Source organism: Saccostrea echinata, unplaced genomic scaffold (assembly GCF_033153115.1).
Source record: "Saccostrea echinata isolate AGI-Se365-2 ecotype Australia unplaced genomic scaffold, CSIRO_AGI_Sech_v1 ptg000028l, whole genome shotgun sequence".
Classification (NCBI taxonomy): Eukaryota; Metazoa; Mollusca; class Bivalvia; order Ostreida; family Ostreidae; genus Saccostrea; species Saccostrea echinata.
The window spans coordinates 13,665,324-13,683,954 of NW_026889777.1; the positions used below are offsets into that span (position 1 = coordinate 13,665,324).

The 18,631-nt window shown below is 31.6% G+C and overlaps 1 protein-coding gene and 1 non-coding gene across 2 annotated transcripts; both read right to left on the reverse strand.

Moving 5' to 3' along the window:
* Positions 1 to 296: 296 nt before the first annotated feature.
* LOC133194142 (sterol O-acyltransferase 1-like) lies at positions 297 to 16,341 on the reverse strand. The gene is made up of 16 exons (XM_061330124.1): positions 16,215 to 16,341; positions 15,092 to 15,156; positions 14,464 to 14,600; positions 12,342 to 12,371; positions 10,296 to 10,361; positions 8,256 to 8,363; positions 7,773 to 7,921; positions 7,084 to 7,211; positions 6,576 to 6,645; positions 6,090 to 6,183; positions 4,987 to 5,183; positions 4,760 to 4,836; positions 4,422 to 4,520; positions 3,702 to 3,834; positions 3,066 to 3,202; positions 297 to 2,883 (listed from the first exon to the last, which is right to left on the reverse strand). Exons 1-16 carry the CDS (start codon positions 16,282 to 16,284, stop codon positions 2,818 to 2,820), a joined length of 1,626 nt encoding a protein of 541 aa, XP_061186108.1. The 5' UTR covers positions 16,285 to 16,341; the 3' UTR covers positions 297 to 2,817.
* On the reverse strand, positions 5,244 to 5,316 carry Trnas-acu (transfer RNA serine (anticodon ACU)). Its single transcript has one exon. It is a non-coding gene; the product is annotated as a tRNA-Ser (tRNA).
* Positions 16,342 to 18,631: the final 2,290 nt, after the last annotated feature.

An 18,631-nucleotide genomic window follows, 5' to 3' on the forward strand; every position in this document is an offset into this window, starting at 1 on the left:
ATTAATGAATTGTCAATTACACATAAGTTTATATCACAGCAGGATTTTTTTTTTCATTTAAACTATCAGAGTACATGTAAAATCAAAGTTATTAGTCTACATACAGGGTGTTTCAGAAAACATGCAACTATTTTCATTAGTTACATTTTACTCGTGTTTCATCCAATACCATCCACCAACGTTAAATTAAAAGGTACAATTTCAAAATTTATTCTTGTAAAAATAAAATTAATCTGGCAAATAGATAATGAGTTACGAAAGAATAAAGAAAACCTTTAAAATTTCACCTAGTTACAAAATATGTTCTGAATAGGGTCATTTTTGCTGAATGAATAGATGTAATTGATGCAGGAAATTTCTGTATGTACATGTATTTGAAATTGGGAGTTCAAAATAAGCACATGTACTGTAATCGCCAACAAAAATAAATTTTAGATTTTTATTATCATGTTTTGTATATACATTGTATAAATCAAACATCACATAGAAAATATATATTTACATACTTTATTGCAGGGGGAGATCCCAGTATTTTATATCTTTACTGGGTTATCACAAATATCACAAAATATTAACAATCAGGCCTAATAAAAATAATCTTTTCCCTTGGACACCTTCCATTATCATCTATGGTATTCAGCCAAGAAATTCACACAATGAAACAATGAAAGATCAGTAAACATGTAAATCTAATTGGACACTTCATAGTTGAAGGAAAATTATTTCATTTAACATCAATATTATATCTATCATTTTTCTGTGGGGTCATTTTTTTCTGTCAATCACTTTGGGAAAACAATGGAGATTTTAGGCCTATGACCAGCTGGCACACATTAAAGACAATTTTTGCCCCCCCCCCCCTCCAAAAAAAAAATAAATTATCCATTATAGAGTTAAAATCATTAATAAATCATTACATATGCATAATTATATATACTAACGGTACTTTTCAATAAAAAAGGACAATTTTTAGAAAAATATACATTTTTGGGGCAACCATTTACTCTGAAAATACACAACTGACTAATTCAAACAGCACAGTGTGATAAGTTCAGGACACCTATGCTTAAATTGGAATTCAAATACATGTACATGTGAATTGTACAAGTGAAAATATATATGGTAATACCATTGGTCCAAATATAATATTTCATCATTTAATCTAAAATCAATACAAAATAATTTGAGACAGAAACGAACACATATATGTTATCACAGGAAAAAAAAATTGAGAACAATTTAAACACATTCAAAGTGCCTCCCTTATTTAAAGAATCTGAGACTTCTGTTAAAAGAAGTTTGACAATTAGGAACATCATATGACTGTAAATTTCTGTGGCACCCAAGACTGAAGAGACCATTTTCCATCCACTTTCTTTGTTGGAAAATGTTTTTTTTTAATGTACCCAAGAAAAAGCATTAAAAAACTAGAAAATTTTGCTTTGAAATTGATAATTAATCTACACAATACATGTAAAAAAAAAAAAAAACCTATTTCCTTGAATGCATACACCTTGAAGTCCAATTGATAAAACTAATAATTTCCCTGTAATATATTTCTTTTACATTAAGTGATCACAATAAATGACAAAACATTTCTCTGCATGTGTCAGTTTAGCACATTTCCTTAGTTTCCACTCCTCTGAATTTTCCTGCTTTCTATTACACGAGAGTTACAACAAGGGAAGTACACGTAATATGAACATTTTTACAGAATTATTTTTACACTTTTATCAAAATATCTCATGAAAAAATTTTTCAAAAATCAATTATTTGTATTCTGCATGGCCAAATAAATAGATGTACGAGTTTATAAATGTTTTAAAGTTTTGGTGTAGAAATACGAGGCAGCACATTAAAAAAGTATACCATGAAAAGCAGTTGAAAACAATATACACAGTAGCTACACATTTGTTCATGGCACATAAAGATTCAAAATCTCATTTAGCAAACAATTCATTTGATTATATTTTGTACATGCCATCTACAATTTTTCAATCAAAATTGTATAAATCATGAACATGGTCAAGAAAATTGCACTTCTATGAAACTTCCTTACAGGAATATGTTACCAATTCTTAAATGATTCTTACATTTACAATGTAAAAACAACTAATAAATATATGTTTTTGATAAATGTCACTTAATCAATTTATATGATAATTAAATTTTACTTTCAATGCAAAGACTAACTTATTAATCAAAACATGAGGACAACCTTGATTCTGCAGTGTATATTGTGAATCCCTATAAATATTGCTGATGGTTCTTGTGATTTTGATATTTAATTCAGTGTTTGCTAATTGATGGTTTTTCTTAAATAAAGGTACATGTATTATATATTAGAACATACATGTAAACCACAAAAATCAAATCTACTGAATTAAAAATAAGCTATCGGTACTTATTATACTGTTTTGTTTAATGTAGGCACTGCAGTATTTCTACCAGGGTGATCAATGAACATTAATAATCACAAAAGAAATGTGATGGCTTTTGACAAATTTCACTTGGTGACAATGCAGATAATATAAATTGTTACTGATGTACATGTGTACAGGAAAAAGAACCTCAATCATGTAATGTACAAAAAGGAATATTATGCTATCAACCTGAGCTTTAGGATGTACAGTACAAGCAGCACTCTCTTTAAACCCTTGACAAACTTCACATACTTATCATGTAAACACATGTACAATTTACATGTACTTCAATCACTTCCTAGAATTTAATAATATCGTTTTCTGGTGTATATTTCATAAAATATTAACTTTATTGCACATGCTGGAGAAAACCAAATTGTAAGGAAAAAATTGTTCAGTTTTCCATGGCTTCAAAGTCACAGGTCCATGACCGAGGAATGAGATAATCCAAAAAGTTGTCCTGGAAAGTATCAAGAATGAGTGTAAAGATTATCATAAAATATCCCCTCAGGTTGGTTTTATGTCCTTACTGTTATAATCATGAACAATTTCCTCAGTCTTGTACACCATTGAATTTCTTTGTGTTTTTGAGCCCCCCGCCCCTCCCCTCATTTTAACTGTTTAAGGAGTGGTAAAACTAACCGTATTCTCTGGACACCTCTGTCGAGCATACCATTCTAGGCTGTACAAACACATCAACATTCCATTTCCCATGATCAACATCAGCCACAGAAACACATTCCAACCCCTACCCACGCCTTTAAAGAAGATGAAGCCAACTGAAAACGAAAAGAAATCATTTTCGATCAAACATACATGTAAGTGAACATATGTACCACTGGAATATTTTGTAATGATTATGTCAACAAGTACAGCTACCTTTAAAGATATAAAACAATATAGCAATAAAACATGTCTATAAAAAAACAGAACATAGACAGAATTTAAATATTTGGCCAATCAGTTATTTTTTCCTAGCTATAAATTGCCTAGAAAAATAATATTCACTTATATATATATATATATATATATATATATATATATATATATATATATATATATATCATCAAGTTTCAAGATGAAAAAAAATATCTTTGTGGTATGAAACTGGTATTAAATCAACAAATTGAGGAGAAAGGAAAGATAAAATTCATCAAAGTTATATGTACATGTATGAGCAAAGTCAAAAACAGAAAAATTCAGGTGCCCAAAACTTTACTACACAATTGACTACACAATGCCAACAGTTGTATATTCAGAATGAAGTCTCATACTTACACCCAGCTCCCATGAACATGACGAACAAGACGGGATAGAAAAACTTGAAGCACATGATCAACACGTACTCGTGGGCAACAGCCGAGATCAAAAACACACAAGCCATGGCAAGGGAACGATTGTTGGGGAAAAGCTGTGAATTATCAATTCAATTAATTATGTATTTATACATAATGTACAAAATACATATATGTACTTCAACAGTATTTTTAAATACTGTTGTACAATAGTTTCACATCTTTCACAGACTAAGGACTTCATTTTCTTAGTACATGTACAAGTATATTACATGTACTTAAGCAAATGAGTGAATTTTATTCCTTAATGAATGCCTACATGTATATGAACACTATAAAATATACAAATTGAGTTTCATTTTCTTGCCTTTCTCAGAAACCTAAATAAATGACTCATCTACATTCTGTATATTAATACTCTATATTCATGCGCGATCCTACATGTTAGATATTTGGTGAGTAGAAACTAAGACAGTTCTACTAGTTATCAACTACCCGGTATTAATTAATACAAGATGAATGGAAAAACTAACAACATATTTAGCAAATCATCAGTGTTTAAAAATTATCAATTTTAATAGAGTTTAGCAATTGTGGATAGAGATTACAAGGCTGTACAGATGACCTCAAATAAAATACATGTAAGATTAGTTTATACCCTAGTGTCTCTATAAAAAAAAATATAAATCAAAATAGGAAATACCTTGAAAGCATCCTTGTAGATGTAAGTGTACAACCAGTCATGTACAACAATATTCCAAGTCCTGTAGTAGCTAGCAAATGATGTGGAATTCCACCAGTCCTATGGAATTATATAAAATAAGCAAATATTTTAATAAAAGTAACAATTTCCATTAATAAATTTTAAATAAAGCTATCTCCTGTAAATGATAGTTATCAAAAAAATGTTTAAAGGTAATTAATATAGATTGATGCTCATGGAATGTGTTAAAAAAAATCTTTTCAGAATACAATTTGTATTTATGTGGTATACAACAATAAAAGTAACATAACTGATACACAGTGCAATGCTGAACAAACCTTGTAAAACATTCTGTCTGCAAAAGTCATCATTTCAGCAAAGGCATTAAACCAGGAATGAAGAATAGCAAAGAAACCTAGAACAAAATGGAAATGTTCAATTAATCTAAATATAAACTAGATCATTACAGCCCTCATTTATACATGATTGTATAATCAGTCTGCTATTCATGTTCATATGTATAAAAAATTCAAAACTTCTATACTCCCATTTAAACATCACTTACCCAAAACTAAGACTAGAGTGGCAGGCAACATGGATCCAAACACTGACAGGATCAAAGCTTTGGCTGTTATGTGTTCACGGCCAAAGTTACGGAACACGGGCACTAGGAACCTCTCAAAGATGTAATATGTGTAGAACAGACAAGCAAGCACCTGTCCCAAGTTACTGACCACGTAACTCCAGCGAATCTTCTGTGTCCTGTAGAGTAGTCAATTATTTTTAATACATGTGTAACTAAGGAGGAGAAAAAAATGCAAATGACCATACTAGGATTAGAACCTAGGCCCCCTGAATCAGTAGTCAAGTGTTCTACCAACTGAACTACATGGGCAATGGTTATCAAACCTGCCTGATCACTACACATGTTTTTGTTTCAATTCAGTTATTAAGAGGTAGAGAAAATGATGTAACTGTTGAACAATCTCTACTGTCTTTTACATTTATGGAATACTATTTTAGTTGTTGTCAAAAAATATCAATGAAATGACGCTAAGTACTAAATGGACATGTTCCTAACAGTGAAAAGGAAAATCTTTTGTTTTATTCAGAGAAATGTCTCTGTTGATTAAATATATGCTATGAATACTTCTCCAATTCAGGGCTCAAGCAGTAGCCTATTGTATATAGTCCTTGACTCATTTTATCAATATGTAATATTTGGTTATTCTTAAAAGAATTTGAAGAAATATTATCTGAGTGTATATATATCACAGTTTATTTTCATTGCTGTTTTCAAAAGTAATTCCCAGAGACTAACCTGAAATTTGACACAGAGAGAACTAGTTTTTTTGAGTTAACATTTCTCATTTATTACCTTGGATACGCGTCCCTGTAGATAAGGGTTGGGAGGAATTACCTTGGATACGAGTCCCTGTAGACAAGGGTTGGGAGGAATTACCTTGGATATGAGTCCCTGTAGACAAGGGTTGGGAGGAATTACCTTGGATATGAGTCCCTGTAGACAAGGGTTGGGAGGAATTACCTTGGATACGAGTCCCTGTAGACAAGGGTTGGGAGGAATTACCTTTGATACGAGTCCCTGTAGACAAGGGTTGGGAGGAATTACCTTGGATATGAGTTCCTGTAGACAAGGGTTGAGATTACCTTGGATACGAGTCCCTGTAGACAAGAGTTGGGATGAAGAGGAAATACAGATACTTGGAGAAATCAGGACAAACGTGATCCTCAGAACTATCATCTGTAAAACATACACAATGCTCCATACAAAGATTGTATCCATTGCAAATATATACAGGTATACAGAGATAATGAGGACCTTATTTTGAAGCAAATCAATTGGGTATGAAATGCTTAATCACAATTTTTTTGGTCAAAAGAAAATTCCATATGAAAAAGAATTTTATTTAATGATTTTCAGCAATTTGTCCTCAAAAATCAGCATATATTTTTGCAATACCCAGAAGTAATATTAGCTACTTATAATGCAAAGAAAAGTAACTCTTACACTCTGATGCAGAATGAATTGTTGGCAATTTTAATTTTAGCAATCTCAAGACTCATTAATAATGCCAATATTGAATCCTTGCTTGAAATTATAGGACAGAAAAAAAGTGAATGTTAGTGTACTACCTTTTTTGAATGCTAAAACTTTAGCGGCATTTTCTCTCACAAAAGCATGGACTTTCATCATCAATCTGATCTGAAATTGGCAAATTTGCTATTTATAGCATAACCTCTCATCAAAATGTCAGGTCTACAAGGACAACTCATTTTAGGGAATGGTTTCACAAACATTTAGGTTACATAAAAGGGGACAGCACAAATAACAACTTGCACATTTTTCTAAAAATCTATATAATGTCCTTAGTGAATACACATTGTCAGATTCCTGATTCCTAAATCCATGCTAACAGATTTATTTTTTTCCCCTACATGATATAGGTCTAACATATGAAGAATTTTCAAAGCCAAATCTATAGTTGACAATACAGAATGATGCTTTCTGTACTACATGTATACAGTACATAAGGTCATATACTTATATATCCAGGACCTTACAAGTATTAACAGAAATTATTTTTAAAAGCATTTTCATGTGTGTAAAAAAAAATTCTCGTTGTCATGAGAAAACCCTTGCCTGTTCAGCTGTGACAATGATACTGGACCCTGGGGGTAAGGCATTGTCTGTGATGTACTTAACGGGCCACACAAGAAAAACCAGCTGATAGAGAATGTAGACACATCCTGCAGCGATGTCATATCCACCTAAAAGGGAAAAAAAATTGTAAATCAATCAAAAATGATTGAAATTTCCTCCACTCAAATGACCTTCATTCTAAGTGTACTCATGTGAAATATCATGTCATTTTCACTGATACATGTACTATGGAATTTTGAGTGTTGCTGACAAACAAAATGATGGTGTCAGATAATCTTAATGACCTAATGCACTGACCAATCTATGTGAAATTTTCTTCTTTTTTTCTTTTTCATTAGTAACATTTGGTTTGATGTGAAATGTACAGCATATGTCATTGTTTGAAAGTCACAAGTACAGTAAAACCTGTCTAATCCAGACACCAATTATTTCATAGAAATTTGCCAGATTACACAACATTCGGGATCAGACAACATTTGTTTTACTGTATAAGCTCAAAATGTATTGAAATTCAAAGCTATTGATGAAAATGTACTTAAGATTCTAAGCCATACTAATGTAACAGTTGAACTGATGACATGTACAGGTACTAAAGATTTCGGGTTATGTTATTATATAAATGGTGGGTGTGTCTGAACCACTCAAAATGTAACACTCTGTTTACTGACCCACTCTGCCTGGTTTTCTGTGCATTGACCAGTAGTAGAAGCCGGGGTAGACCACTAATAATGTAGACAAGGTCATGCTGACCCACAACTCCATGACTTTAGAGAACTTTCCCATTCCATACTGTATCAGGTCAAAGCTGAGATTTAACCTACAACAGATTTCTGAGCTCTGTAAATTACACATTACAATATCAGCATATTTCAAATAAGTTGACAATACAGATAACATATCAATATCCCTTTACATGACATTTTATTATTCGTATTGTTTATTGTAAAATATCATTATTTTTTGGTTTTTCAGTATTTAAGATGTGTTCTGGCATCTACAATAAATTTTTGAACTTGACTATCTTAGTTCTTGCTGCAATTAATACTATAATATTACAGTCGAGTCTTTTTAAAGTATTTTACCAATTATACATGCATGCATGAATCTAACACTGTTAAACATAAACCACTGACTATCTGAATATGACTTACCTCCCTTCATTGATGAGATCATACACTAGAGTATTGAGACTGAACACAATCAAAATAGCCACAAAAATATGGTAGATGGTCTTCACATCTTTTATTCTAAACAAATCTCTGAAATATAAATCATAATTTAACATTAACATCAATTGTCAAAAAAATTCTGTGTTTGCTTGATTTTTTCTCAATTGTTGTCTGTTTGATTAAATAGAATATAAGAACATAAATTCACTTTTTTTTAAAAAAAATGTCAAAATTGAAAACAAAAAAACTCTTGTTTCCAAATTTGCCAGATTAGTCAACATTCAGGATTATGTGTACAGCGTTGTTAAAACTTGTTTTCTGAAAAGTACTACTGTAAAAGGGAAGATTTCAGAATACACAGTATCTGGATTAAACAGATTTTACTGTATACTTTTAACAAAAGTATACATTGGTAAACAGAGGTCTTCATGGGATAACAATTTCATGTTACCCTTAAAAATCAATGCCATGGAATATTTTTTTGTTATACTGAATGTATTTAGAATGAATTTAAAGTAAAATGTCAGTGTGAACCGTACTTGTCAACATTCTGCAAAGTTAACAATTTTTATACTGTTACCCATTGTCTTGCATTTTCAACTGTTGCTATGTAATGTTACCTGGAGGGTGTGGTTGATGCACAATGGTAAGGTAACAGTACTTTTTGGCAAATGTTTTTAAACCAATCAAATTTGACCTTTAACGTGAAAGTTGCTATGAAAGTAAAACAAATAATACTTCTCATCAATTGACAGCAATATTAAATTTTGTAACATTCAGATCTTTAAAAAAGGTCTATCAACTATGTGATTTTCAATTAAATATCTAAACTCTGAAGTGATATAATCTGATTTTCAATGAAAATTGTGAAAAATGTTGACAAAACAAGGATATGTCCTGAACGAATTAAAACAAGGTAATGCCCTGAATGAATTCTTTAAGTGGAGACTTGATGTATATCATGCTTTAAGGAAATCAGAAGTTTCCCCTACTTAGTGATATTATTCAGATAAATTTCCATCCAAGTTACTAGTATTATATTGCTAAATCAGATTCTTTAGTATTAAAGATTTCAATCAGTGCTGGGGCGAGCTGAGTCATTAGAATGTCACTTCCTTTTTGATCTGTAACTTGTATAAAAACACAATGGTCAGATGATCCTACTTATTGTGTATATGTAGTGACATGTACAAACCAAAAGAAGGAAATAAACACTAGACAGTTTTCTCAATTTTAACTAATCATTTATGTAATGTAATATTATTTCTATATGTTTCAGGTATCAGTCATCCTTAGTTAATTAAAGAGTTACTCATTGGATGATGGTTATCATTTATGACTGATACCATATAACCGTCCTTCTGTATTAGCAAGAGATTTTTTTCCTACTTGTCTACTGCAAAATGGGGATTCAATGGTTCCTGCAGAGAATAACTGATTATTGGACAGTTCAATTGATCTTTAATTACTAGTGACTGAAGTACAGTTGTGATATGAAACATTCCGTAATTTGATATTTGATTTATACAGACCTTTTAAGTTTTATTAATGCCTAAAAAACTTGTCCCCGGGGGAGGAGATAACTAATCATTTATGTAATGTAATATTATTTCTATATGTTTCAGGTATCAGTCATCCTTAGTTAATTAAAGAGTTACTCATTGGATGATGGTTATCATTTAAATTTATATATACTTGTATACTTGAATGAAATACAAAATCTAAAAGGAAATGTTAAATATGAAAGCATTTGTTAGTTTGTTACCTCATATGTGTGTATGAATGCTTAAATGTTCAGGAACTTCAAGAATTAAAAAAAATAAAGCATAAATGATTAGAAGTATATTCAAATCATACATATTTCAAATGTAACATCAAATGGATTGATACATTTTTGACATAAGTCAATGTGACATAGGCAACACAGATTAAACAATATAAAATAATTTTTTACCCAATCAAATGATGCGTTACAACCAAAATTAAATTATATACATTATTGAACCTTTGGGAGATACCTACGTTAACACTGAATTCCTGGGCATAAATTCCTTATCTGGAAGTTCACCTCCCTCCCTCTTCTTTTTGCTACAATGTACATATGATATATGTATATTATATATTAATATTAATGCAATATATTACACAATTTTTTATTATCCTGGTACAAATTTAATATTTCTTAAAAATCTCTCCTAAATCTACCATTGTAGAGGATCCCTGATTTTTCACCCATTTATAGTACTATATCATTCTAGCATGATAAACAAGTAAACATGCAGTCAATGCAATATAATTAACATTTCAACATGTCTTTTCAATACAAGTGCAACGTACTATAATGAAGAGCTACAAGTGTATAACTGAAATGAAATAAGAATGTACTAAATATTATAATGAAAATGTTTATCATTCAAACTAAATATGTTCATGGCAGTTAATTTTTTACTATAGAGGACAGATTGAACAGTTAAATGCACAGTTCATATTAAAACTAATATAAAAATAGAAATGCACCTATTGTATGCTTATCCCTATGTATATTTATTTAACATGGTACATTGACATGAAAAGTAAACAATTGATGAAATACTAGATAGATATGAAAATTCCCTTCATAAAAATGAGAGTGAAATTCTACCTATACAGACAGATAAGTCAATACAGACATCTGAAATTATCAACCTAATCTCTGTTGAGTCACGTCATACGACATTGAATGTACAGGTACACGTACAGGTATTTCTTTCCTGTCAATGTGACTAAGATTATCACCCTCGTTAAAATCAGCAGTCTAACACCCTTTCGGACAGTAATATACCCTGTCAGGTATTAACCTACAAATGAGCTGCTGTCTACAGAAATATATCGGGTTGATTGACTGATAAATGGTTCCTAAGATTTTTTGATTTATGTCAATGAACTCTTGGTTATTTAAATACATTGCATCATCCTGGAGAATTGTCAGTGTCTTTAAACATTATAACATATAAAATTTGTCAATATATGAATTTATTTTAAAAGAAAACAATAGATTTTAGAGTAAATTTCTTCGCCGCTATAACATGTAACATGTAAATTTTTCATATTCATATTCGTAAATAGATGAACATCATTGGATATTTTAAGACTGCATAAAGCAAAAAAAAAAAAAAGTAATCTACAGATACTGAATCAGTTAATGCTGTTGAAATTGTTAGCTATATAAATGTATCTTAATGAACATGGGGTTAGAAAATTGGGATAATCATGATAAATAGTGATTTATTTTATGGTAAGTATAAGCATGGTAAGTTATAGAAAATTCCACAGAGATGGACATGCAACTGTGGTATTTACCCCTTTTAACAGAATTAATATTATTATTAAATATTATATAATAACATCAATGCGGTGTATACATGATACATACCAGTAATATGCATTTGTTTTTTTGTCCATTAAGATGTGCTTGTTAAATATAATTACAGTACAGTAAAACTCGTTTAGAATGAACACGGATATAGCAAATTTACGGATATAGAGTTTTGCAACCCCCAGCGAAATTCTTAAAAATTCCTTGTAATATTTATGGATATAACGAACTCGGATATAGTGAATTTACTGTTAAAGCGAACTGATTTTGTGTCCCCTAGAAGAAATTACGAAATTTACAACTCTAATAGCAAATTTTTCAAAGATCTAAATTTAGATCTTTGAAAAATTTTGCTATTAAAGTTGTAAATTTCGCTATAACCGAGTTTTACTCTAACTCCTTACTAATTTTTAATTAAATATATATATAATTATTATACAATAATTAACAATTCAATGATTTACATTAGCAATACCAATTAACAGTGGCCATCACCTGCTGCAAAATGAAAAAAAAGGAATCCATGTCTAACAAGTCTACTTGATTAAAAGTAATTCTAACATCATGCATTTAGGTTGGGAGGACTCAGGAGTAGTCTGAAGAATGAAAATTAATAAATAAATACAGGAAAATGAATTAATCAAACTCCCTCTTATTTGAAATTTACATATTATATAAAAATGTATGAAATGTTTCAAAGAAGTGCTACATACATTACATTTTCATGCCTTAAGTCTGAAACACTGTAAAAACAACAGAAATCAGGCATTATTCTGATATCTAGATCTATACAGTGGCTTCCATTTTATCGGATAGCGGTTTAACGAATATTTCGGCTATTTCAATATAATATCAGAGCACAAAACCATTTCTTATATATTTATTAATAATTTCACCTGATATTCTGATGAGAAAATATTGGAATTTCGTTTTATCTGATACAAAAATTTGGACTATCATAGTGTTTCTTGATAATCAGCACCTTGTTCACACCTCCAACTTCGTATGTGAGGCCTTTGTTTACACAGTTTGACACCAATTACCTTGACTGGCTTGAGTACGATAATGAGGGGATTAGTTACGGCTGGATGCACACAGGCACCTTATCTGTGTCAATAGTGGGCATAGTAAATAGATATGTTTTGATTACAGTTGTGATGATCAGCTTGGATTCAATGATGCACTTGTTAATTATGACAGTTATTTGTAATTTTTTCAGCGTGAAATTTTAATTATTGAACTGATTAGCTTGTGTATGACAATTTGCTTGGATAATGAAATAAGCCTATTCAATCGTTTAACTTGGTCAATTGGCTTAATATTTACTCACTTTTCAGTGCAAAATTTACGGTAAAAATCACAAATGGCCCATTCTATAAAAATACGTCTCAAAATTCATACCATCTTTCTCCACATGGCTCTCAAAATCTCTCTTCAGCAGACAAGAATAAGACTGGTAAACTCACACACAGTATAAAATATGTAACCGTATTAAAGAAACAAATAAAAACGAAACAATTACATATATTTAATATTTTTGTTTATTTTTAATTTACAATCTATCCAGGGAAAAATAGTTTACGGTTATTAGTCAAGCATTTAGTCTACTTCCGTTTCCAAAATGGCGACCATCGAAGAAGGAATGTAAACATGTGCTGAAGAAAGATGGCAATAACTATCAAAGAATATATTCTATACGTCAATTTATTTGAAAAAAGAATTCACATTAAATTCATAGGTAAGTGAAATAAATTATTTTTAGTAAAGTCATTAAGTAAACATGTCAAAAGAAAACGAAAGTGCAAGCTTGAAATTTGCTACGATGTATTATCAATACATGTAGCTCTATACATCTATCTTTGGACTCGGTATGGAGCAATCGGTTATTCTAATTTTCGGCTATTCGGCTAAAACTAGGCTGACAACTTGACTATTCGATAAAACGGGAACCACTGTACCAGTGTAGGCAGGTTAGAGATATATTGAGGGTACTGAGTACAGCAATGAAAAGGCATACAAATTCATCATAATCAGTTGATGCGCACATTTTTTGAGACACATGGGACATTTGGTCTTGTGTACTTGAGAAACACACAGGACAGAACTAAATTTTCTCACTCCGAAAAACCTGATGTAAGAAAGTGAAACGTAGATATGCAGAACCAATGAAATATCTCATAATACTTGAATACTTGAGATGGTACATGTAGTTATAATCACACTGAGTCTCATTTACATACAGTGTACTTGGATTTGTGCAATATTTTTAGTTTAATTTAAAAAAAAAGCGTTTTTATGACTCCATGTCAAAATAGTAAATTCTCAAAACTGGACACTGGGACATCATACATTCCAGTCTGGTGCAGAGTTGTCAAAATTTTTAAATCACTGTCAGACATTTGGTCTGATTTTTGTGATTTTTATGACTTTTTTCAAAACACATCACGTAAACATTCAAATGAGTTGCATCACTGAATAATAAAGGATTGTAACATGCGTAACATGGTCATACTGCCAATTTTACAGAAAAACTCAATTTGAGCAGGAAACATATCAAATGCATTTCATTTTAGCAACTTCCTTCTTGAGTACAGACCTGTATTAAGACTGATTTTGATCAATTAAAGGTCAAGTAAATTTACATTGTCAGGCCCCTGCCCCCTTCATGTCCTACAATATCTACAACCCACTAGAATGTAGCTCTTTATAAATGCTCTCAATGGGTGTATCTCAGATCTTCTCGGGAGTGAAAGGGCTCAAATAGGCACTGTTGCCTGGCATCCAGTCTTAATTCCTTTTTTTAACTAAATATTGTTTAAAAAACTCAGACCATACCTGGAGCGAAGATCTGAGAAGCTGACATTGTTAGACAGACCCTCTTTTCCCTCCATCTGTTCCACTTCCTCTATAAACCCATCCACAAGACTGTCCAGTTCCTGGGTAAAAGCCTGCTGGAGTTCCTGCTTCAGTTGCTGAAATCATAACATCGACACGTGATTATGGTAACGCTCGAACAGTAAGATTGTACTAAGAACAGCATAAATTAAGTCACATTCAAGTTAACATATAATCATGTGAAATCAATTTCTTTTTTGATTTTTGATTTAACATTTGCATGTTCAAACATTTCTGTATCATATAATAATGTACTGTAGATGTACTTTTTTTCTGCGTGGGATTAATTAAGACACGTATGCGGTGATGTCACAGTATCTAATTTTCCGTGGAAATTTGTCACAGCATACTAAATGTACATAAGACATACAAAGGCAATCCAAAAAATTCCATTTGATTTTCTACTCATGGATTAAACTGAAACTGTGACGCCCAATGGACAAAGTATGTTTATAGTATAAATATAAGTTACTGAAATATGAGTTGATATATATAATTTTTGTATTAGTGTGCTGTACATTTCACAACAATAAAGAAATCATGTATTTATAACCAGTGTCATACATACCTGAGCTTGAGACTTTATCTTCTGGTAGCCGATTTGAGAGTTCATCTTATTTATCCAAGTTATATCTGAGCAAAATAAAAGAACTTATGAAGTAAAAGTTTTTCTGTATCAACAACAAACATAAATATACATGTAATATATTTCAAGCCACCACCACCCCCCCTCCCATCCCAAACACACAAATTACTATGTGCCATTACAGGTGATTAGTTGACTGAAACTTCGAAGTGTTGCAAAAGTTCTTTGGGTTTTCATGTGCTTAACATAGGTAATCAAAGATTACATAGCTTACCTCAATGAATATTATCCTTAACTAAACTACACTAAAAATCTAATAATATATATGATTCCAAAAATGTGTTTGGTCCAGGTTGGGTTTATAGTTACTTGGAAATGGAGTTGTTCTAAAAACGTCAACCTGGTCACTTAATATCTAAAAAGTGAAGGTCAGATCTAGCATCCAAATCAAGTCTGTTTGTGTGCATGTATTGATGCATAATCCATACATGTTTGGTCCAGGTAGGCCTTATGATTTATAATGTTTATACATACATGTAGCTATTTAGGAATGGATCAGATCAAAAAACTTAACATGGTCACTCATCCGGAAATATGTAGGTCTGATCCAGCATACAAATCAAGTCCAGTAGTCTAGAATACCTAGCTGTATCACCACACAAGTTTGCTCTAGGAAGGGCTTAAATTCAACTGAAATGAATGTGCTCCAAAATCTTTAACTTGGTCACTACTTGGCCTTTCATTCTCCAATCGCCAATATTAAAATATCGTGAATTAACTACAGATACAGATAGTACATACGTCCCGGTAGATGTTAGATACTTGAACTTTAAATACTTTTGTGGCCATTGACCTTCGACATTTGAGCATCATATTAAAAAAAAAATACGTTTCAAAATTACATAATAAACACGTTTTTATTCATCATAATCGTAGGCCTAGTGATTTTTCTCGGAGCGTTTAGGTTAGTAAATATTGGTTGTGGGAAAATAAAATATATAATTATGAAGCTAAAATTACGCAGTTAATAATGTTGAACACATCATCTTGTATCCTCAGTATGTTGATCACGATGTAGGAAAAAATCCTGTTAAAAGATACAGACCATCTACATTTTCCGCTACCGGACGGTGGAAACCATTTTCCAGTGGTCTATTAATGTCCCCCTCACTCATTTTCAATGTGTTTTCCACACAGTTTTCTACTCAACAATCATACAATGATTTATAAAACTTTCATCACCGTCATTATAATGATTGGTCCTCACGTGGTGGACTAGGAACCAGTTAAATAAAATGTAGTGTTGGAAATCAACACGGTCTGTCGGCAATTTTCCGTCTGTAATTATCATAGTGCAAATGTTTTGATAATTTGTATGTTTAATGTTTGTTGTATTCTGTATTCATGACAATTATCCAACGTTTGTGTTGTAAATAAATGAATTTAATTGAATAATCAAATTTCTCAAAATACATAAAACCTATTCATATGTGTGTGTAGCTGCAGAACTGCATCCTGACAAATTCAGAGGTCCTGAGTCAACACGTTGCCGTTGGACAGCAACGTAATGACTCAGGATCTCTGACGGTGCTGGACGGCAACGTGTTGACTCAGGGCTCCTGATGCTGTGAGGATGGCAGAACTGTCTGTAGCGTTATGGTTTTACATATTTTTTGTCTTTGACCATAACGCTACAGATGCCGCAATGCAAATGTATTTCTCTACTGGCCAGCATTGGTCAATCAAGTACCTTTCATTCCTTAATTCTAGACATATCCTATTACCAACCTGTATTTTTTATTCATTTAATATCCGAAACTACAAAAAAATCCGGAGTAAAAAATGGTAGGGGCAAAACCCCTGGCCCTACAAGTTTTTTTTTCTATCCGCCTGTACATTAGTTTCCACGCTGTATTATTACTAGGTTTTGTTGGCTTCTAAAATATGAAATACAGAAAATATGCTGTTTTTGAGTGAAATTATTTTGAAAGGGACATAAAACTACAAACAGTCGATTAGTCAATCAAGACGTTCACTATACACAAGTGCAAATATGCTTAATTTTTAATGCAGAGATATGGATAAAAGAACAATTGGAAGTCCAAAAAGTCATGACATTTTTTTCCGTTACCGTCATCATCTGTCCTCAAATAAATCAAAGTTGATAAATTTACAACGGATTCAGTGCTGATTTCTTTTCCTATAAACATGATAAAACAAAAAGAAATCTAAGATTAACAACTTTACAAAATTAAACATGTTAAAGGAGTAAATGTAGTTCATTTCTTTTACTTGTATTTTGCAATGGTCCTTTTGTTTTTCCAAGAAATATTATCACATCTAATTTTGTATTCATATGAATCAGAATTAATTCCAAATCGTATGTATATACACAAGAAGAAGAAAACACTTGCTGTGGTCTTCAACTCGACATTTAGACTTGTATATATCGACCAAATTACTATCTATATCAACAATAGTTATTTGCTTTCATATGTCTACTCAATATATCCCAGCGAGCTTGAAATAAAAGATACCACAGAGTCTTACACATCTATTCAGCAAATACAATCTATCATTAAGTCAAATGCTGAATCACCTTTTTCATGATAATTGTTGGCCATTTTTACACACTGAATTGTCTACAGATTTTTCCGTTTTTCCCGATCATGACAATGAGCACACGGTGGGTGTGACCGGTCAGTAGGGGATGCTCTCTCCTCAATGGCACCTGATCCCATGCACCTCTGATGTTTTAGAGGTCCGTGTTTGCTCTGCTCCCGATTTGTATTGTTTAAATGGACTTGTGAGCTTGTAAACTGTTCGTTATCTTCATAACTTATCTAGTTAATTCTATTTACGCATAGGTTTCTATTAAAAACCCAGAGAATTCTCCTATTTATTCCTCATAATGAGGTCGACTTCTAAAACGTTAGACTCTGCTCATTTAAATACATGACTGTATAGTCAGTACAAAGCAGGCAGGTACTATCAGGGTAGGGCATAAAATAATAATAAAGGCTTTAGCCTTTATTTATCATAGATGGCATAGTCTAACAACAATGCTAGTTCTTCTTACAGGGTCTGAAAGGCCATATTTCAAACAATATGGGCAAACATGTATGGTTGAATTTCTTTCATATTACATATAAAGAGAGGTTTTATACCCTGGAACAAAATGTCAAAGTTTGAACAGAATTGAATTTGAGGAAAAGTTTGGCCTATCTATTGTGTACCACCTTAATTCTTAAAATATGTCTTGGGTGTTTATAAGATTTGCCTTGGATGTTCATAAGATATGCCATGAGTGTTCATAAGATATGTCTTGAGTGTTCATAAGATGTGTCTTAAAATATAAATGTTAGGACTTCTCTTATGAGGAAGGATCTTAAGGTGCCCTTTTGAACATTATATATTATTCTTTATTTTCTAAATACATATGTATTATCACAATTTTCTAACATTATACACAGAAAAATCAGAATGGTGTGGTATGACGCTTCTATACATGAAAAATAGCGC